This window comes from Phlebotomus papatasi, chromosome 1, assembly GCF_024763615.1.
Source record: "Phlebotomus papatasi isolate M1 chromosome 1, Ppap_2.1, whole genome shotgun sequence".
Lineage (NCBI taxonomy): Eukaryota > Metazoa > Arthropoda > Insecta > Diptera > Psychodidae > Phlebotomus > Phlebotomus papatasi.
The window spans coordinates 41,207,234-41,229,764 of NC_077222.1; the positions used below are offsets into that span (position 1 = coordinate 41,207,234).

Below are 22,531 nucleotides of genomic sequence, written 5' to 3' on the forward strand. Positions count from 1 at the left end.
CCGGGGAACATTTAGCCAAAGTGCCTTAGTTTTTTAATTTTCTTCTCGAAGGAAAATTAAGGAAACTACAGGTCTGAACTACACAATCTCCTAAAGCCAATATCCGAGTGTAACTTATGGGGTATAAAAACATTACGCAGACTTTACCATTTTATTACAAATTATGTGTGAAAACGAAAGCTTCATTTGCTGGCTAATTCTACCCCTGTCTCCCCTACGTAAATTTTGAACCATATGCAACAAGTTGCCTGAAAACTTATGTATGTGCAGAAAGTTGGAAATATACAAAATATCATATATATCAAGTATAGTGGCAATAATGCTGAGCAATAATAATATTATGTATTAGATTTCCCGACTTTTGTGTAATAATCAAGTACACACATTTTCTGAGACAATTTCAGCTACAACATTCATTTTTCTTTATAGTTATAACTTGGTTATTTGCCATTAACTCGTTCTTCAGCGAAGAAGAACATAAAAGATGGCAATAAGCTTGTTTTACCTTAAAAGAGCTGTGATTTTTTTCAATGCAAATCCAGTTTGTCAATCAACTGATCTCAAGTGATAGTCATATTTACAAAATTACTTCATGGATTTTCATCTTTGGTACAATTTTAGAAAAGTAGAATAAAATAAAAAAAAAGAACTACAATAGGTTTTAAATAAACATAGTAAAAAATGAAAAATCTTGGTTTAGAAAATCCATCATTACAAAAACTTAGAAAAATAAGCTAAGATATTTATAAAAAAAAGATTACTATTCGAAAACCAAAAGTTTACATTTTCAAGGCCTTTACACTAAGAAAAAACTTTAGGGTTAAAACAACTCTGTCGCGGAGTTGAATAAAGCCGAAGAATATCTATTTAATTATTACCCTTTTACGTTGTAAAATGTTGTAAGCTAAAGTTGAAACAACTCTATATGCGAGTTACTTTTTTCGACTGAAGTATATTTATTAAATATTTTCGATTTATTAATTTTATAAATTATTTATTTATTTTGATGTACCGGGCTATTTTTGCCATTTTGCTCATTATTCAGTTTACAAATTTTTATTTGATTTTCAATGTGTATGGGAATTATGTCTCTTCATACGCTTCAATCATTTGCACCGGGCAGAACTCGAACTCACAACTGTGACTGTCGAGTCGGGATTCACACCGCCCAAGAACTGAACGCTCTTACCAATTGCACTATGGATCCCCTATTTTTCGATTTAAGAATATACTTCAGTGAAGATGAATTTCGTATGGCAAAGTGCATATACTTAGTTAGATCTTATGATCCTGATTCGATGATTCAGCTTTAAATCATATTGAGTGTCCTCATTTTTGAATAGTCATAAGAATGTGAAAATGTTTGCATTAATTTGACTAAGAATGTTTATCTTTCAAAGTGTCGGCATAATATGGATCACTTTTCGCCTATAATTTACAAGAAATCCAAAAAATCATAATGTTTATATTACTCAGTGAAATGTCGAAAACATGTTTACAAAGCGAATGCTATTGTGCTTAGCGTATTGTATTTCGAAAACGGTGTCATATATTTTTAAGTAGGATGGAATAGTCACTTTTCGTCATTTACTTGTACTTTCTTTAAAATACAAGCTCGATTGGAGACTACTGACTAAACTTGCGTATTACAATAGCTGTGACTTTGGCAAAATCACATCAAATACAGAATGTGAAATGAGACACACGCGCGTTTAAATTTCAGTTCCATTGTCATGTGAAAAAAAAACGAGATTATTAATAAACGCATAAATAGCATGATGGGAAGACAAAACACTTTCCATCAATTCCCTGGTGCGTTTCCTAATTGCACTTGAGCTTTCTTTATCCATCATATCTTTCTCTCTAATTCTCTCACACTATACTCCACATAATTCTTCTTTTTATTATTATAGTTTTAAAATCAACCTTCACTCTCATTTTAATTCAACCAAAAAAAGGTAATCTCTGCGGCTACAATTTAGAGTGGATATAAAATTACTCTTCTTATTTTTTCCGCCTGAAACATAGTCATTGAGAGGAAAAGTGACATGAACGAAAAAAACGCAAAATAGATTTATCTACGAAGATCAAAATTCGGCCATGAATGACGACATGAATTTATTTAATAAACAGGTATTGAAAATGAAACACTTGTTTTGGCATTTGGAAAAAAAGACCCAGTGATCTTATTTTTGCATTCGAAACTTTGTTGGAAGTTGGGAAATCTGGGGTAATACCGCTTAAACTCTACGGAGAGGGCTGTATTAAAAATTCCTCGATATTTTTGAATCCTCAAAATTTTCACGTTCCACCACATGGGAAAGATTTTTTCAACATACTACTATTTTCGTATATCAGAAGATTTCTGCGAAACTCGAAATCCTGATCCGCTTGTACATCCCACCCACCTGTCAGGAGACTTAACCCTTTGAGGACGAATGGTACACTGATGTCTCAAAAATAAAACTAATTTTTCGGACTATTTAGAGGACAAGATAACTTTTTATAGTCGAAAAAGAGCTTTTGTTTTTGGCACACCGTTGCCCCATTCGTCCTTGAAAGGTTAAACGCCAGACGGTTATATACCGACACCGAACTTTTAAGGCACCCCCTTTCATACGTAAACTCAGGGGCCTCTCGACATTTCATTTTTCCATACGTTTTTGCATAGAGGCACTGAAGACGATTGGCAAGTTTTTTCCTAAAGACTTATCAGTCTGATATATTTTGAGAGGGACTTTCCGGTGTTCGCCAGTGAAAAAAAGGTAACCCTAAGATGAAAACACTTTTTTCCGTCTTGTCCAGAGCTTTCGGTCCCGATGTGGACCTTCTTCAGTGGTCGACTAAACAATATTCTCGTAATTACTCTTAGGGATCGTGACGTTCAAGTGGTACATATCACTCATCACTATCAGGATGCCAATGTGGGTTTGGTTTTTTGCTTTTAGGAGAACCTTTTCCCGAATTTTTTCAACTAATTTTCACGAATTTTAGGAAGGAAAATTTGATGTGAAACTTTGGCGTCTGTTACAATAACTATTATTATTATTACAATAACTATATAGAAAAATCTCTGTACTTTTTATTAGGCTTGATGGGCCCCTGGTAAACTCAATGATTATTAACAAGACCTTCTTGCCCCTCCATCTGCTTCCTCTCCTTCCATAATCATGTTTTTTGGATTGTTCGAAAATGCGTCGTGATTTTTTTTTAAATTTTTGGATACGTTTTAGAGGTTCCGTATAGTTGCAGATTTCGTCCATATTCGAAATTACCATTGAGTCATTTTAAATAATGATTTTTAAGATCAAATTTTAAAAAAAAAGCACTAAAACGAATATTTCGCAATTAATTTAGATAAGTTTGGATCAGTTGGAGAGGTCTTACAATCCATAATAGGTCCGAACCGGTTTTAATCGGTTTGGATCTGATTAAAAACTGATAATGATTTTTTTCTTAAGATGAAGACTATTAAATCGGTGGCAGTAAAAATCTTAAAAGGTCCAAAAGCCTGAACGGTCAAAATCCTGAAAGGGACGAAATTATACGGAGGACCATATGTGGATTAGGGATTTTGGCTTACGGGATTTTGACCGCTATTCCATTACCGGTTTTGACGTTTATGAGCGAGCAATGATCTGACAACCCAAGAGTCTTGCATAACAAAATAATAATAAAACATATTACGAAATTCAGAGAGAGTAATTAAAAAATCTGAAATTATAAATAAATTCCTAAAACAATTCCTTTATGATTATACGAAAAATATTTAAAAAAAAAAAAAACTTCAATGTGCTTTTTTTTTAAATTATACAGTTCAAGCCATCTTATTATACGGCCAAATGCCAAATCCCCAATTCAACTTACAAAATGCGGGTAAATAGAGCACTATCAAAATAATTTATTGACTGTAATTCGTGTTAAATGGAAGGAAAAGGCACAAGTGAAAAGTTTTAACACCTCAATTTATATAACTTACCAACATCCATTCACAAAACGATCACATTTTTCAAAGTTCAAACATTCAAAAGACTCCCGGAAATTTGGTGGTGGAACATGAAAAAAAAATTGTGGAATTGATTTGGATTTGATTACAGTAAAGTCGCAACCTCCTAGAAAATTACCTAGCTCATTGTTTGCACAAGTGACTGCGGAAAGACGATTTAAAAATTGGAATGATACACAGAACAAAATACGTGACAGAAAAGGGAGAGCCGTTTTTTTTTATTAACTCGCTCCATACACCATTGCCAAACTTTGCTATCTTTCAACAATCCACTTTGTCACATAAAATATAGTGGTGGATTGATAGAATTGCAAAAAATTCTCTGCAATGGAAAAAAAAGAGAGTCCTCTCGTGTGATTTAATTTTCAGGTGGCAAATCTACCAACGATGGATGTACGTGAAAAATGAGTTCTTTGTTATTAACCAAAGCCATCCCCCATCCACATTATCAGGACACCTCATTCAACTTGATAAATTTTCGTCGTTATGCAAAGTTTTCACGTTTCAACCAAAGCCAATTTTTCCCTCACCTACTCCCAAACTAAAATTTCAACCTAACATAATGAAATAATTTAATCAATCAATTTCAGTATTTCGTTTTTTTTTTATTATAATTTTTTTTCAATTCACTATATTATCATCCCGGTTTTATCTAGAATGCGACTATATCACTTTTTTTTTAAAACTGTAAATTCGAGGTGCCTTTTTATTTTATATATCGCGCGATGGAAATTGAAAGAAAACAACATTTCCTCCGTAAATTACCACGCACATTGTAAAAAAAATGAGTGAGAAAAAAAATCATCAATAATATAACGCTTGTGGAATTAATTTATAGTATTATTTAGCTAAATTGAATTTCAATTTTGAGTGGGAATTGCTATGAAAAAAAATATAGGGAAAATATCCCGAAAATTATTCACTCCATTAAACACATAATTTTTTTACACGTTCGTTGCAAAAAAAAGTCAAGAGAAATCCACGCAAAGTACCAATATCTCTGTGAAAATTGGTGGACAAATTCACAAAAAAAAAAAAACAGAATTGAAAAAATAAATCAATTTTTCATATTTATTTCTCAGATATAATTATTTTCGCACATTTCACCAGCTATTTCACCCCATATGAAATTATCGAAATTTATTTAGACATGATCAATATTAAGACCCATTAGACATCCCGCAAATGCAACACATTAGTTCAAAATTTAATGTCCTTATTGGCTTTTATTCATTTTCTGAGAAATTGCGTACACACTATATTTCAATTGCTATTACCCCCTCTATAACACTCCTTTGTGAAAATTCGAACATTTGCCTCTCAATTGGGGGTAGAAGGTAGAATTGTAATTCTTGTGCAAAAGTACCAGAAGAGCCAGAGCAAAGGTGAATTCGAAACACAACAAATTACCTGAAATATTTCTTCCCCAAAAGTCAACATATATTCAGCAGAGTTGAATAAAATTGAATTTTCTAGAAAAGGACCATAAACAGGGTCTTCTTTCTCCGTCTATCTCTCCCCTCGCCCACCAATAATTTTTTTTGAATTATTCGAAAACACATCGTAGGGTAAAGCCTTATAATTTTGTCCAGTTTCTTATTTTGGACACTTTGAGGATAAAATTGAACACTAAAAATAAATTGATTAAAATTATGGATTTTTAATCCAATATTTGATGAATAATGAATTCTATCTAAATATTTGTTCTTTTTGGAAGATTTTAACACTAAATACGTTAAATTTTGAATATGATTTGAGTTGAAATTGCTTTGTTGAAAATTCAGTGTGAGCAAGCTTACGAGAAATATGACAGAACTTCGTGTTTACTTCAGTCTTATTTAGCTGTGGTAAAGTACTAACAATGTTTCTTCACTCTTTTTGAGTGATATTATTGAATATTCATTGAAAATTGTGTTGATTCACATTAGGGGTGATTTGTAAATTTGACCTAAAGTGAGATTTGCCTTGTGCATTAGATTTTTCGTGTGAAAAATGGAAAATTTTCTAGGAAATTCGCCAGTGAGGTGATAGTTCTTATTTTGGACAGGTGTTTTTCTCACGAAATTTCGTGAAATTTCAGTTTTTGTGATGACTAGGTTGGACAAATGCCTGGAGAAACAAAGGAGCATCATCTCTACGAAAGAGATGTAGTAAGAAAAGCCTTGAAAGGCTCCGGGAAAAGCCAGGGAATGAGCGAATCCGCACGTACTTGGAGTACCGAAGTCAACTTACTTTAATAAATGATATGGAAAGTTTCCGGGCTTCTTGTCACATTCTACGTTTCCCTTACATGAACAGAAAGAGGACTTGGTAAGATTGGTTCATGAAATGAAGAACAATGGGCATCCTGTTGAGGCGGATTAGCTGTCCAAATTTACAGCTAAGTTATCCAAAATTCGAGTCAAATTCACCTCTACATATAAATTCATTTTTAAATGTATTAAAACTAATTTTACTAAAAAAAAAGACAATAAACCCTTGCCAAGTTTCTAAACAATCCTTCTGAAAAGAGAGTAACAAAAAAAAGTCAATTGGTATCGAAAATATCGCACTTCAAACTTGGAACATCGATGCTTATAAGCAGACTGTCCAAAATAATGAGCTTTTACCCTATGATTTTATTTTAATTCTTGGATATGTTTTGAGGTTGCATAGGTGGAGATTTCGATATGAGGTCCATACGATGGTCCATATGAGAAAGACTATTCAATCATTTCTAACAACGATATTTTAAGGCCAAAGGTTGAGAACGTATATCTCATCCGATTTAGACAAGTTTGGATTCATTGGAAAGGTCTTGAAAACCATGAAAAGTCTGAACTGGTTCTAACTGGTTTTGATCTGATTAACCAAGAATTTTGAGAAATCTTTTAACTGATTTTCAAGTTGGTAGTGTAGCGATTTGAACATAAGTTCGTGATGTCTTTAACTACGTGCACATTTTACAATTAAAGTAAATTAATTTTTTGTTGTAGTAGATTAGTGGATCAATTAATTTTGGATAGGGAGTCCTTTAAAATACTAAAAGTTGATATCTTTAACCATTTCGCCTTTAAAATATTTTTTTCTCAGTCTCCTTTTAGCATGCGACCATCTCCGTCTTAGTAAAATGTTTTCTAACTTTCAGAGATAAATCATGCAAAAGTTCTTTCATTTCATACGGATTTAACCCATTCCTTACCATGGTATTATACATCATACGCAAATTGAGTGATTTTAGACGATTTATTTCTGGGCAATTGATATTCGAATTGGTGTCGGGAATGGATTTTTACTAACTTCAGTTCTTCAATTACTTGGAAAAAGTAGTCCTACTGAGATGTAAATACATTTTGTTGTTCTTTTCTCGCTTCGCGGAAAGTCATGCAAAATTTTTGCTCAAAATGGCGGACGGAAACTTCGACATCCCGTCGAATTTGTTAAAATTGGCCTTCATCTTCTTGCCTGATTTGAATTCTGATTGCCAATTTGTGTTCTTGGATATTTACTCTCGCTAAATCAATAGAGTTTGTAATTAATTAATGTAAATAATTTAAATTCAGCGACCGTTAAGACGTATGTTTGAGAGCGGCTCCCCGCTCCCCCATAATAGGTAAAATTTTTTTCAGTATGAAATTGAAATTTCAAGATGTTACATTTCAAACTTGAGGCGTTGGTGCTTGCATGCAACTATGCCGAAATTTGGCACACTTACCCTATTATTTTCGAAAAGTCTTAAATAATTTATGAAGCATTATTAAGAGTATTTAATAGAGGGAGTTTTAAGAGCAAATTGTGATACTATCTTCGATCTAAAAACTCGCAACTCTACCTTTTTGCTTAAGCCTATCTTGTACCAATGGTGAGGATACCACGATATATTGACTAATCATTAAGAATGAAATAGTGTTAATTAATAACTCGCAGCTAGGCATTGTGAATCATTGATTCTGCACAGTACAAAGCAAGACGAAAATATTTGGCAAATTAATTGCCTAAATTCATTTTCTAGCCTAAAACTCTATTTATGGACTATGGTTCCTCGTTCCTAATGGAATATCAACTGATTCATAGTAGAAATCCTTCACGAAAATATATGATTGCATTCATTTTGCAAAATGTTTATTTTTAAATTATATTCGTTAAATTTAAATTATTGCCTTACATAAGCACTGTAAACGCTGGACCTTGACCTTTCTCAGTGCTTTTTCTTGGTTTATAACAAAATCTCATGAGGAATTTGTTATAAATTTTGTACATAAGGAAATCAAAAAGATAGTAATAAATTTTTATCATTAATGTTTCACACAATCTCTTTTCGGACGAATAAAAAAGCGTCTTTTGCATATTTTTTGGTGAAGATTTGACTTCTATATTTTGAATTTTCAATTAATAACTGTCAATACCACAAAAAGAAAACTAATACCATTGACATCATTTTCTTTTTTTCTTTTTTTTTGCATTTCATTTCTCAAGTGAAACGAAAAATCGTGAAACTCTTCAACAATTTCCTTTTTGAGAAAACTGACAAGAGAAATATTTCCCTCAATGGCCAATTAATTGTGTATACCAAGAGTAAGAGTAAAAAATCTCAAAAATCCCGCTTTACCATCTCACGTGAATTTTTCCACATGATTCAACCATTCACAGAATGTCTCTACCAGTTTATTGTGAACCAATTTTCTCAACTACCTCATATTCCACGTGAGTTACAGACCATTTCGTGACTGTATATCGATGAGATATTATGTGAGACATACTCGATGCATTTGCGTACACTTGATTGACCAATTTTCTTCACACTGGTCTTACACATTCATTTTCAATTTCAACTAGCATTTCACCCAATTGATTCCATGGACACGTCAAATTATGCCAAATGAGAGAGAAAGAGGAAATTTTCTGTTTAAAAAGTTAATAGTTTTAAGAAAAGGAGAAAAAAAAACATTTTTTTCAAGAACATCGATCACTTAGGAGAATGTCTTCTTGAAGATTAACTGTATCATTAGGCAATTTTTGTGGTCGAAAGTTTTAAGAGGACAAAACAAAAAACAATTTTTTAGTGCTCACTAACCAGTCTAATGGAAAGTGGATCACTATAATGATCATCCATTAATAACCAATTGAGAGTGAATGTTTCATCGAAACATGACACCAACTATCACAACATTCCAATATTTTTCATCTCATATAAATTGTATCATCGACCAAAGGAGATGACAAGAAGCGAAAAGCTTTTGATTCATTGAATTCGTGACCGGAATTGAAACGATAAAAAACGGTGATACTACACTCGCTACACTCTTTCTGCAAAATAAAAATCACTTTCGTTGCGATATATTGTGAATCGAAAAAAAAAACGGATATTTTTCTTACAAAAATTCCTCTTCCCGCCTCCGTTCTCCAACATTTTACGCATTTTTGCAGTATTATATGAACTTCTTTTCACTGACCATTCAATGTTGCGATTAATGTTCGGTGGAAAAAAAAATAATTTGACAAAAAAAACTTTCATTTTTATTAATCCACAAGTGCCGGTAATCTTAACGCATGAATTGGTAATTTCCGTTTCTTGTTGCTTTTTTTGAGTGTGCATTTTTTTCCTTCAAAATCACTTTTAGTCATTTATTTGGAAAGTGTCTCATTAGTTTATGGTCAAAATTCAGGGTCAATATTTCCATTTATATAACAGTTTAAATATTTTTTAGCTTCGCGACATAGAAAGCACCAACTATCCAAGAAAATCTTAGGGTAAGTGTGCCAAATTTCGGCATAGTTGTATGGAAGCGACAAAGTCTCAAGTTTGAAATGTAATACTCTTTTGTTACTCTTTTATAAAGAATGTTGCTTGGAGCCTTGCAGACAATTTATCATCTTTATTTTCTCTAAAATCATTCTTAATACATTTTAAAATGAATAAAAATGAAGACATAGTATTGGTGGCCTATTTCGGCCACCTTCATTCTCTTAGTTCCTTGCCCTTCCAGAATTCTTTCAATGTCTTTTTCAGATTATCTTGCTCGTCGAAGCGACATTTTTTGTTATTTTTTTGTATTGTACAATCTCAAGAGTATCCAAAAACTAAAAATTCATGGAAATTCGTGGAACAAAAAATATGGCCGAAATTGCAAGCCAGCCGGAATTTGGCACACTTACACTAAGCCAATTAAATAAAACTGTAATTCATTCACAATTCTTACTCTGATTAGTAGGAAGATTGAAAATTTTCAAATGGTTTATAACTTCTTATACCCCCCTTTACCGAATTAATATTCCACTAAATTTAAATATTTAAAAAAAAAATTGATTTCCCTTTTAATTTGGTCCGGTAATCAAATTTGGTTTTTGTAACTATTTCAAGGTAAATTCAGAGAATAACAATACGATTTAACAATAATCTTCAGGCATTAGGGTCGTTACAGTCTCTTTTGGTTTTGAAGATTACTACATTCCAAATGCACCAAATTTCGGACAGTTTGCAATTTCGGCCATTACCTTGTTCTTCAAATTTCCATGAATTTTTAGTTTTTATATACTCTAAAGATTGTACAATGCAAGAAAAACAAAAAAAAAATATAGCTGCGACGAACAAGATGATGTGAGAAAGACTGAAAGAATTCCGGAAAGGCAAGGAACTTATGAGAAACAAGGTGTCCGAAATATTACCTAAAGCTAGGTCTATATTTTTATTATTTTTCGTTCAATTCAGTCTTTAGGACCTGATTTTCGAAGCCGGTTTTTGAAAGAAAAACAAAACATACTTTCCGGTGGACAAGATTTCTCGGAATTGGTTCATATTAATTCCAAAAACCAAATATTTCCTATTATATGGGCTTCAGACGTTAGGCTTGGCCATTTAGCTTAACTGTTCTAATTTCTTAGCAATCACGACTTTTTGGAAAAATTTAACTTAGGATTGGATTATTATTAAAGATAAACTACCTATTAGGTTCTCAAAAAGCAATTAAGTTGCTTCTTATTTAGGATTTTGAGACCATCTAGGACTGTGCTAAACCTCTAGTTTGGAGACCGCTTTAGTTGATGAGTTAAACGCGTACTTGAACGGTAGATTTTTTTACCTTGATCACAACTTATTTTACAAAACAAAACCTGGTGTAAAATACGCTGAAAACTTTTTTTTGTATAAAATTCTACCAGTCTTAATTTCATTAAAAAAAAAGTGTACCGTTCAAGCACGAGCTTAACTTTTCAGCTAACAGAAAATGTTTAGTTTTTTTACGTCAGATGAATATACTCTAAAACATTTTGTCAATTGAGAAGTGTTTCTTTTTTTTTTTTCAAAACAATCTCCGAAAATTTGGTTCCAACGGCTAAATTTTTAAGATTTTTAAATGAAAATTTCAGAAAATATAATTTAAATGTACTTTTATATGTTCAAGGACTTAAAATAAAAATTTATTATGTTGAAAAAAAAAACATAATTTGTAGTTGATAATGTAAAAGCAATTTGAAGATCATTTCATAGGAATTAAATTTTGATTACTGTCATGTCCTACTTCTAAATTTTAAGTGTTTATTAAAGGAAAACTATGACGTTCATGACATTCAATGACATTTCACTTTTATAAATTTAATTCCACTTGACCTAAAGTATCTATTCTTGATCTGATATTTTGAAATGTTGGATTATTTCTAAAATGCAATTTTAAAAAATGTGCGAGTTATTGTTCTTATTCTTCATTATCATTACTAATTTTGTAGGAGGCGTGGTCTATTTTCTTTTAACGAGCTGAAGTAAATTGTTTTTTCGGGATGTTTTTCATGATTATATGTTAATTAATTTTTAAATTGAAATATTTTTACTTTATTTCGGAAAGAGGCGTGACCTAAATCTCTTTGGGCGAACTTAAAAATTCCAAATCTGATCAATTAGTAAGGCTCTCGACAAACCTGAGGATTAGCCGAGAGACGGCTTAGCGTAATTATATTCGAAATAATGATTAACTACATTTCCATAATTTTCCACTAACGTAAGTCGTCTCTCGGCTTAAGTCGTAAATTTGTCTAGGGCATAATTTTCAGGAATGATATATCGTAGCGTTGTCGGTTGGATCATCAACTGTGCTAATTGCGTTTGCTTTGTGTCTGTCTTCGTTGCAAACGCCAAGCAGCGATACATCGTTTACGACGAATTCGAACACAAAGTAAATGCAATTTGCACAGTTGTTGATCAAACCGACACGATATTGTCAGTTAGATCAGCAATTGTCGTAACTTCCTCATCACCTCATAAGTACTTCTTCTGAAAATATGGAAATACACACATACTAAACAAGAACTGCTGATGAGGTGATGAGGAAGTTACGATAATTGCTGATCCAACTGACGATATGTACTACAGTTTTTTTTAACATTACTTTGGACATTTTTTTCATATTGTGATAGGTTTTACTAATTTATGTCTCTACTAATCTATGCATTTTATTTTTAAGATCCATCAGTCTTTTTTCACAACATCAAAAGGCAAAAGAAATTACATTATTATTTATAATTTGATTTTTCTTTCTATTTTAAATAATTACAAAAGTGATGTGAAAAGTTTATATTATTTCCCACATATATGAAGGGGCTATGAAAACCATTTAAACCCAAAAAAAAATACCTTCGTTTGTTGAATTGAAATAAAAATTTCAATCTATTGTAGAATTTTTGCCTAACAATAAAATTCAATTTTATTGCACAAGATGTGTTTCTTTTCCCTCTGAGCGCCAGGACAAAAAAAATGGGGAAATTTAAATGTTTCACAGTGACAATTGTTAAATTACGAAGAGAAAAATTGGATATGATTTTGTCCCTATTGTACAAAATTCTCTTTCTCTCTTTTACTCTTCTTGGACCATCTTGAAATCATTAATTTTAATGGACAATCGAGATCATGGCTTTTAGGGTTATCTAACAGTTCAAAACCTCCGAAAAACACTCTCATTGGATGCTCAAATCTCTGCAATTGAACTTTCAAAATGAGTGGAAAACCTAATCTCGATTAATAGTACGTCTGAAGAAACCCAACATTTGTGGCTTTTAACACAGTAGAGATTGTACCAAAAAAAAAAAGATATGACCAATTGTACCAGAAATATTTCTTCGATATCATTTCACCTTTTCACACAATTTACGTAATGGTTGATCAAAAATTATACCAATCATAAAAATTTTTCGCTCTAGAGATGCATTTAAAATCATTAATTTTCAAAATGACTCAACAGAGACAGAAAGTACAGTAAGCGGTTCCTAGTTTGTTATTCTCTTGTCTCTTGAATTTTCAGAAATAAAAAAAAAGAAAATTATCGAATAGTCTTTCTCGAGTGGAAAAAGGTCACTTTTGAGTGCTATACCTCTTGACACAATCACTTGAAAATTCTCCAAGTGCCTAAATTGGTAGTTTGAAATCACAAGAAGAGATTGTATGTCATTTGAATTGTGTTCGGTGTTACTGTTTGAGAAAATAAAAGTATGGCATCACGAAATGAAATTGTCGTGAAAAAAGAGCCAAGTAAATCACAAAGTAGATCTGCAAGTCCAATAAAATTGCCAAGAAATGTGTATTATTTGGGCAGGACCATTGGAAAGGGTGAATATGGCACTGTTGTACATGCTAAAATGCTTACAAAACACCATCGAATGATTGATCTTGCATGCAAGATTGTTGATCTCAATAAAACACCCCAAAAATATGCCAAACACTTCTTCAAACGTGAACTCAAAATCCTATCCCAAATCAATCATCCAAATATCATTGAGACACTCAGTATCATTCATCAAAGCAGTAAAATCTACATTTTTATGCAATATGCCGACAATGGTGATCTACTGGACTACATCAAGAAGAACGGATCAATTGGCGAAGAACATGCCCAGAGATGGTTCATCGAGATGCTCGAGGCCATTGACTACCTGCACAGTATCGATATTGCCCATCGCGATCTCAAGTGTGAAAATATCTTAATTTCTCATACAATGAATGTGAAGATCACGGACTTTGGCTTTGCACGCTACACCACGCCAGAATCATATTCGCGCACCTTCTGTGGTTCAGCCGCCTACGCAGCACCTGAGGTCATTGTCAATACGCCATACAATCCCAAAATATCCGATGCATGGTCATTGGGAGTTATTCTTTTTGTCATGCTAAACGGAACTATGCCCTTTAAGGACGACAATCGCAAGAAACTCATAATTGATCAGCAAAAGAAAAATTACAAGTACACTAAGGATGTTTACTGGGAGATATCCAATAAAACCAGGACAATTGTAGATAATCTCCTTGAAGCAAATCCCCTTCTGAGATGGACTGTCAACCAAACACTTAAATTTGAAAAACTCTTCTAAAATTCATTGAAGATATTATGCAAAATTAAAAATAAAAATTTTATATAGAAAAAAATTATCAATCTTAAATAATTTTATATAAAATTTGTTAAAATAAAAATAAAACGGATGGTTATGGGTGCCTTGATTCTGAGATAACAATTTTTGATTTTAAAAGAATATTGTTGTATGTTAGTTTCTTTCTAAAATGAGTTTCAGAAAATAGCTTTGTGGAATGCTTATATACTCAGCAAATTTATTGAGGATGTGTTCCTAATTTTCCTTAATTATTGTCAATTTTACGTTGAAAGAATTATTGTGGGTTTAAGGAAAAAAGAAAACAAAATTATAGTGGCATTTGACTACTCTTACTGACTTACTGGTAATCTGTTTCAGGTTTCAGCTTAGGCCAAACGGTTGGAGATAGAGACTTGGAACCATGTTTTTTGAGTTTACACGAAAACGCGACGTGCAATTTTTTCATTTTTGGAAATGTTTTAGAGATTATCTAGACGGACATTTCGTCCTTATACGAAAATACCGTTGAATCATTCTTAATAACGGCTTTGAAGGTCAAAGGACTCTAGAGCGCATTTAGCAACCGAATACTATCATGTTTGGGCTCGTTGGAAAGGTCTTGGAATTTTTGACAAGACTGAATCGGTTCCAATCGGTTAGGAACCTTTAATAAATCGATTCATAATCGATAAGTAATTTCTAGAAGAAAATCAATAGTATTATTCATATGCTATTTTGGGTGATCTTTTGAGTGATCAAATCTGTCCAATAAATCGGTTGTGAACCGGTAAACGAAAACGAAAAATTATTATTTTTTTGTTTCCCCCCTTACCTGTCCCCCCTTACCAAGGTCTTAGGCCTTTAGGCCTATTTTGACCAGTATCCTGTGTAGAAAATCCTTTAAAAACCAAAAACGTCCACAAAAATATATACCAAAATCATCAATCTATAAAATTAAAATATCTCCCAAATACTGAGTAAAAACAATAAATATTTAAGACGGTAACCTTACACATTAATGGCCGTACTGACGAAAAATGATGTGAAAGTACTTTTTTTTATTTTTAAAAGAATTTTCCTAGCAAAGTAAGGCGTCCTGCACGGTAAAAACTTTTGGACACTGACCAAAATATTTGAACGAGTTTTCCTTGGAACAAATTTTTTTTTTGGAATCAATTTGTACCTAGAGAAGATATTTGTTTGTTCCAAAAGGTTTTCTTTACAGTTTTGCTACGAAATATAGTTACAATTTTGTTAGAGTTTTCTTTTGGAAGTTTGATACGTTTTGATACGGTGGAATGTCTACAAAATTCAGTTGATTTCGTTTTATACAAATTTGTTCCTGAAAGTTGGAATAGAATTTGTTGCACTCAGCTGTTTTGTTCCCTCTGTCAGGAACAAATTGGTACATTTTCTTTATAACAATATTATTCCTACATCTGTAACATATTTGTTCTAAGAATTTTCGGTGTCCGTGGACGAGGTAATTTTTGGAACGAAATTGTTACTCATATGGGGAATCTGTTTGTTCCCATTGTCGGGAACAAATTCGTGTAAGTGATTTCGTCTTACAGTTAAGGCCTATACTTCAGTCGAGATGGATTTCGGTGGCGAAAGTTCATAAGGAACATCAAATAAAATTCAACTTGAGTGTTTTATACAGACGCGTGCATGACGAAATCATATGCGAGTGCTGGCAGCAGGAGAGGAAGGGAATCTCGAATTAAAAAAGTGGAACCATGTAGCACAAAAATTGCCATAGACTTGGCGTCCTCCTCGCTTCGGTGACGGGTGACTGAGTGTGAGAGGAAGGATACGATTTTATACTAGACGAGCTATTTTTTGGAACAAAATCATTATACTAATATTGGGTATCTTTTTGTTTCTTCTAGAAGATACAAATTTATTCCAAAAATTTTCGGTGTCCGTGGACAAGCTACTTTTTGGAACAAATGCGTTACTAAGGGCCTTGATAGACCTGAGGATTAGCCGAGAGACGGCTTAGCGTAATTATATTAGAAATAATGGTTAAACTACATTTCTATCATTTTCCACTAAGCCGTCTCTCGGCTTAAGTCGTAAGTGTGTCTAGGGCATAATATTGATTATCTTTTTGAGTGTCGTAAAATGAACAAGATTGTGCCAAAAATTGTGGTATCAGTGGACGAGCTAATTTTTGGAACAATTATGTGCCGAATTTTTTACCGTGTAGGTTTCCGAAGTTCTTGAACACGTAACATAAACTCCAAAATGACTATTAACATTTTGTGGACTTTTCCTACTGTATAATTTGTCTTAAAATTTGCCGGTTTACAACCGATTTTCACCAATTTATAAATCATTGAAAGCTAGCTTAAAAAAAACTTCGGAGTAATACAATTGGATTTCGGATAAAAATTATTTATCGGTTAATAAAATAGAATATTTAAGGCTTGTCAGAGACTCCAATTCCAGGACCTATCAAGCGAACCTAAATATAAGAAATCCGGTCTCTAGAGCTCTTTAACATGTGATTTAAAAAAAAATCACTTTTGGAATAATTTAACGGTATTTTCGAATTTATACGATATGTTATTTTTGTCAAATCGAAAAATAAAAACATTCGAAATACATACGAAAATGAAAATTAATACTTAGACTTGTTCTGAAGTTAACAAGAAAAATTTGAGAAATGCTACAGTAGCTACAGTGGACTAGTAGGGGAAGTGCTTATAATTTTGGACAGTCTGCATATAAGCATCGATATCCTAAGTTTGAAGTGCCATATTTTCAATACTAATTGACTTTTCTTGTTACTCTCTTTTCAGAAGGATTGTTTAGAAACTTGGCAAGCTATTTATCATATCATTTTTACTAAAAGTAGTTTTAATACGTTTAAAAATGAATTGATATGTAGAGGTGAATTTGACTCTTATTTTGGACAACTTGGTTATTAATTTTTACAACTTGTCTGGAAATTTGGACAGATAATCCGCCTCAACAGGATGCCCATTGTTCTTCATTTTATGAACCAATCTTACCAAGTCCTCTTCCTGGTCATGTAAGGGAAACGTGGAATGTCACAAGACGCCCAGAAACTTTCCATATCATTCATTAAAGTGAGTTGACTTCGGTACTCCAAGTACGTGCGGATTCGCTCATTCCCTGCCCTTTCCGGAAGCCTTTCAAGGCATTTCTCACTGCATCTCTTTCGTAGAGATGATGCTCCTTTGTTTCTCCAGGCATTTGTCCAACCTAGTCATCACAAAAGCTAAAACTTCACGAAATTTCGTGAGAAAAACACCTGTCCAAAATAAGAATCATCACCTCACTGGTGAATGTCTTAAAAAATTTCCCATTTTTCACACGAAAAATATAACTCACAAGGCAAATCTCACTTCAGGTCAAATGTACAAATCATCAGTAACGTGAATCAACACAATATTCAATGAGTATTCAATAATATCACTCAAAAACAGCGAACAAACTTTGTTAGTACTTCACCAAAACTAAATAAGACTGAAGTCAGCCACGAAGTTCTGTCATATTTCTCGTAAGCAATTGCTCACACTGAATTTTCAACAAAGCAATTTCAACTCAAATCATATTCAAATTTTAACGTATTTAGTGTTAAAATATTCCAAAAAGAACAAATATTTAGATAGAATTCATTATTCATCAAATATTGGAATAAAAATCCATCATTTTAATCAATTTATTTTTAGTGTCCAATGTTATCCTCAAAGTGTCCAAAATAAGAAACTGGACAAAATTAGAAGCATTTCCCCTAAGGGGTTATCTTAAGATTGAAAGTTGGTATCTTTTATCGGTTCATCTCTCAATAGTTATTATTCCCAAAATAAAAAAAGGTATCATAACGAAGGCTGATATATGTGATAATCCCCCGAAGATCTCACATTTTACGTCGCAAAGTTATATCAAATTATGACCAGCGCACAATAACTTGTGTTTGTAAACATGTTTTCAAAAATTCCCATGAGAGTGAGCGAGATGACTAGATCTAGATCTCACTCACTCTCATTGAAATGTCAAAAACATGTTTACTAAACATAAGTTATTGTGCGTTGGGCATTAACCTTTCAGGAGAACATATAAAATTTATGTTTAACTGACATTGAAGAATTCTAGCAAAGATGAATAGTTTCCTTAGATAAAAAGAAATAACAATGATTTTTAAAGAAAGTGCTGCTTAATTTTAGCTCATATTCAAAACATTTAAAATAGCAAATGTTTATTATCTTATTCAGAGAGATATTAAAATTAAAACTGAAAACATAATAACAGTTAATTTTGAGAAAATACGTTTAAAAGTCGTTTTCTAACATTTACTTTCAGCAACTTGCGTCATATCCACAAATGCCATCGCAGTGTCACATCTTGGGGAAGTTGAGGGTGATAGTGAATATTTTTCTGCCAATCAAACAGATCGACAGAGACGTCTTATTCCCTACATGACCTTCTACATTCCCACCACCTCAAATGATTACCATACACCACCACCGCCTAATCAACAATACGCCCTAATGCCTTTGGTATAAAAATTCTTTCTCACAAAACAAAATAGACGTTGGCAAGAGGAAATTCATAAACTAATCATAATTTTTATTCTTTCCAAAAAGCAAAAAATCCAACAGATGAAACACATATTGGCCATCGTGAAGCAGCAGCCACAGGGACAAATGCTGCCGTCGACGGGTCCCACGGGTGGTACAGCACCATCCCAACCACATCGACCAATGCCGTTCAGTAATCCCCCGAAATATCATCAAAATTACCAGGAGCAACGGCCACAATTAACACTCCTCTATAACATTCGAAATCCAGCATCAACAGCAAAACACCACCAACAACCACATCAATATATGACGATGACTCACCAGAATTACCACAATTCTGAGGTAAATTTTGCGCGAAAGTACAAAAATGTCTCAAAAAAATCTCGGTGAATATTATTCCAATTTATATTGTTTTTTTTTTTGAAATTGCATTAAATTATTTTATTATTTTAGATAACTCTCAGAATTTAATATTTTGGACTTATTTTTTTTTTATTTCTGAGAAAGATAGGGGGTAGCTCCCTTCGTTCTAGAAATAATTACGAAATAAGGGAAAATATTTAAATTTTCAAATAAGAAAATAAACCACACCTCAAATTTATAAAAATAATTTTATCAATGAAATACAATTGTCAAAAAGGCTCAGAAGATATTTAACCAAATTTACTACTTTTCTATTCTTGTTTCTCATAAGGCAGAGGGGTGGTATAGATTTTTTTGAAGAAGCCCCGCCCAAATTTAATTTTAGAACACACCCCTTTCAGCAATTATTAGCATTTTCAAGATATGTAAAAGCGGAAAGATTGTAACATTTTTTAAACAAACTACAAATTCCAAAAATAGGTTACGTTTTTAATTCTAAATAGTGCTGGACAAAAAAGGTTTATTAAAAATATAATATATAGAAAAAAATGCATTACTACGTTTGGTCAGATGCCACGCCCATTTGTATACAAAGCTTTCAACCAAACTAATTATTTTATGTGCTGTACAGTAAAATTGCTGCAATTACCGAAAAAAACGAGATGTTGAATGTCAATTTAAAAAAAATTGAAACATTATTATTAAATCAAGTTTTATAAGGGGTGTGTTTTATTGATTCTTAACAATCTCACTTTCTATAATCCTAACAAAATCTCACGTCCTCCGATCGGCCCCAAACTTTGCCAAAATGTGTTTCAGGACTTCCTGATCACGAATATCTGGGGGGTTAAGTTACGTTCCCGGCCGGCCGGCCGCTCTTTGGAGCTTAATAGCTCTTACAGCGTTATCACACTTGCACATTAAAATTTTAATGTGATTCACATTAATTGTCGCTTGTGAGCGTCCAAATATGTTATTTGTGTCTTTGAGTCACTTAATATTTGGGGTTTTTCTATTTATTGATAAAGAAGTGGACTTGGCCTGCAAAAATAAGTTTAAATTTACCTAAAGCATAAATATTTTTCACATTAAAAAATTAAAGAGAAAATCGCATTAATTTTTCGCATTAATGCTATAAATCAATTTAAATAAAATTTTGCGGGCCAAGTCTACCTTTTTATCAACAAAGAGATCAAATTTTGAATATAAAATGATTCAAATACACAATTACACATTTGGACTCTCACCAGCGACAATTAATGTGAATCATATTAAAATTTTAATGTGCAAGTGTGATAACACAGTTAAACTAAAAAAGATATCGACTTGCGGTTTTCGGCAAAGGTTATCGGATAAAAATTGCAACTTGGTGCATTGACCCCCCCCCTCCCCCACCCCTCCTTCTGCTATTTTGAATACCCCCCTTTTTTGTTTTCTCAATAGCTCCGCTCCTATGGCATCGATCGGGCTCAAATTTTGGTATGATATAGCTGGGCCTTAGGGCTTTCGATCAATACCAAACTTAAGGTCAACTCAAGTTTGAAAATTGACCGGCCTCTATCTCTGGTTCTAATTAACATTTCGGGTTTTTGGTTTCGTCTCGATGAACACTTTCAGATGGAAGTTCAAAAAGTCACCACAGGTGGCGCTGCGACAGCGTCAAAATTCAAACTCATTTTTCATAAAAACGGCATTGTTTCTAAAATGGGGCGTGGGTTCGCTGTGGTTTCAATAGAACCGGAGATATGAGGAGTCCAAGTTCACGAAATTCAAAAAATCATATCTCCGGTTCTATTTGACCGATTTAGATGATTAAGGGCTCAAATGAAAGATCTCATAAAATGCTACAACTTTCTAAAACATTTGAACTTCGTGGGACCAACACCAGGGACGCTACAGTCAAAACACAAATTTCAATTTGAAAAAGCGAGTTCAGAAACAAACAACCTCGATTATCTCGGCTTCTGATTAATCGATGAAATCAAGTTCTACGGCAAAATTATAGAGAACATTCTGGTCTACATTTCACCCATATATCACTTTTCTGGCCCTCCATCCAAATCCTTGATATTTTGGTTTAAATACAAAATTTGTATAATTTCACGAATTTTATTCAAGATAACTGAATGGCGTCCCCCAACTTCAGCTCTAAATCGAATTTGCATGCATTCCGAGTTAGCTTATGTTAAGAATCTCACCCACATAAGCCGGTTAGGATTATCTGTCCCTTTTATATTATTACTTTCAGCACCTAATTGGCCATGTCATATCTATATTTTTTTTCTAAAATGCGGTATAGTATTTTTTGGGTCAAGCATATTCAAGAAAATAAACACAAACAAAGAATTAAGAAAAATTCAAAAAAAAAACTTTTTGTTATGGCTACGTGTGACCTTGTCAACATATTCGGTATTTTTATCAGAGACGGTTTCGTTTTTTTTTCTCATTAAAAAAATCCGGATAACACAAAGTAAAGTGTTCTTAGGGTAGTCTGATTTTCATAAATTTGTTAATTAGATATTCTACAATTACTTAAAATAAAGGCACTGCGATAAACTAAGTATTTATTAAGTACTTAATAAGTGATTAGTATTATCCGGAGAATTCAACTTTTCTCCGAAACTTTCAACCTTTGTGAATCTTCTACGGATCTTCCTCAGTGGACTGAAAAATGTTTAATTTTTAAAAATTTTATCAGACTAATTCACATTTTTTCAGCACAAAGAAGAAGATCCATCCGAAGGGCCTAAATAGACTAAGCCTGATCCTCGAGAATTTCAGCTTGTAAAATTTTGACAGTAAAGAACCTCTAATTGATGATTGTAAGTCCTCAGTGTATGACAGTTTTTGATAAACCATCACTGCCAAATTTTATAGGCTAAATATTCTCTAGGATCAGCCTGAGTTTATTTGGGCTGTAAGGATGTAAAGCTTTCACGAAAAGTTGAATTCTTTAAATTTGAAAAAAATAAAGAAATTGCCACTGACGAATGGTAATGCGGGAAATGCTGAAAGTTCATGAGATACCCCACTTGAAAATTTTCCCTACAATTCTTTCCCAGAATTGAGGTACAGTGCATAAAGTAAAGCATTTATAGTACATCCTTATTAGAGATTAGGAAAAACATTTTTGGTCAGTTAATTAGTAAATTTGGTAAGTAAAAAATTCAAATTAGACAGTAAAAAAAAATAGTTCCCAACTTCTTAATTTTCCGTTTTCCAGGAATATTTCACTACTTTCCGATTTTGATTTTTACGGACCATTTTTGGCAAAATACCG

At 32.7% G+C, this 22,531-nt stretch overlaps 3 protein-coding genes across 4 annotated transcripts in view; 2 read left to right on the top strand and 1 right to left on the bottom strand.

Moving 5' to 3' along the window:
- LOC129799737 (uncharacterized) overlaps window positions 1-22,531 on the bottom strand; it is a 154,942-nt gene that overhangs the window by 121,321 nt on the left and 11,090 nt on the right. The window lies entirely within an intron of this gene.
- The window catches only part of LOC129799741 (uncharacterized), a 43,483-nt gene that overhangs the window by 12,824 nt on the left and 8,128 nt on the right, over window positions 1-22,531 (top strand). The window contains exons 2-3 of the mRNA XM_055843919.1: window positions 18,668-18,864; window positions 18,952-19,230. Of these exons, the coding sequence (XP_055699894.1) occupies window positions 18,668-18,864; window positions 18,952-19,230 (476 nt within the window). The remainder of the gene's footprint in view (window positions 1-18,667; window positions 18,865-18,951; window positions 19,231-22,531) is intronic.
- Window positions 13,257-14,448, top strand: LOC129799747 (testis-specific serine/threonine-protein kinase 3). Its single transcript, XM_055843932.1, has one exon. It carries the CDS (start codon window positions 13,460-13,462, stop codon window positions 14,333-14,335), a length of 876 nt encoding a protein of 291 aa, XP_055699907.1. The 5' UTR covers window positions 13,257-13,459; the 3' UTR covers window positions 14,336-14,448.

What these genes read in the sequence shown, in the direction of transcription:
- LOC129799747 (XM_055843932.1), top strand. Translation starts at nt 13,460, where the DNA reads ATGGCATCACGAAATGAAATTGTCGTGAAAAAAGAGCCAAGTAAATCA.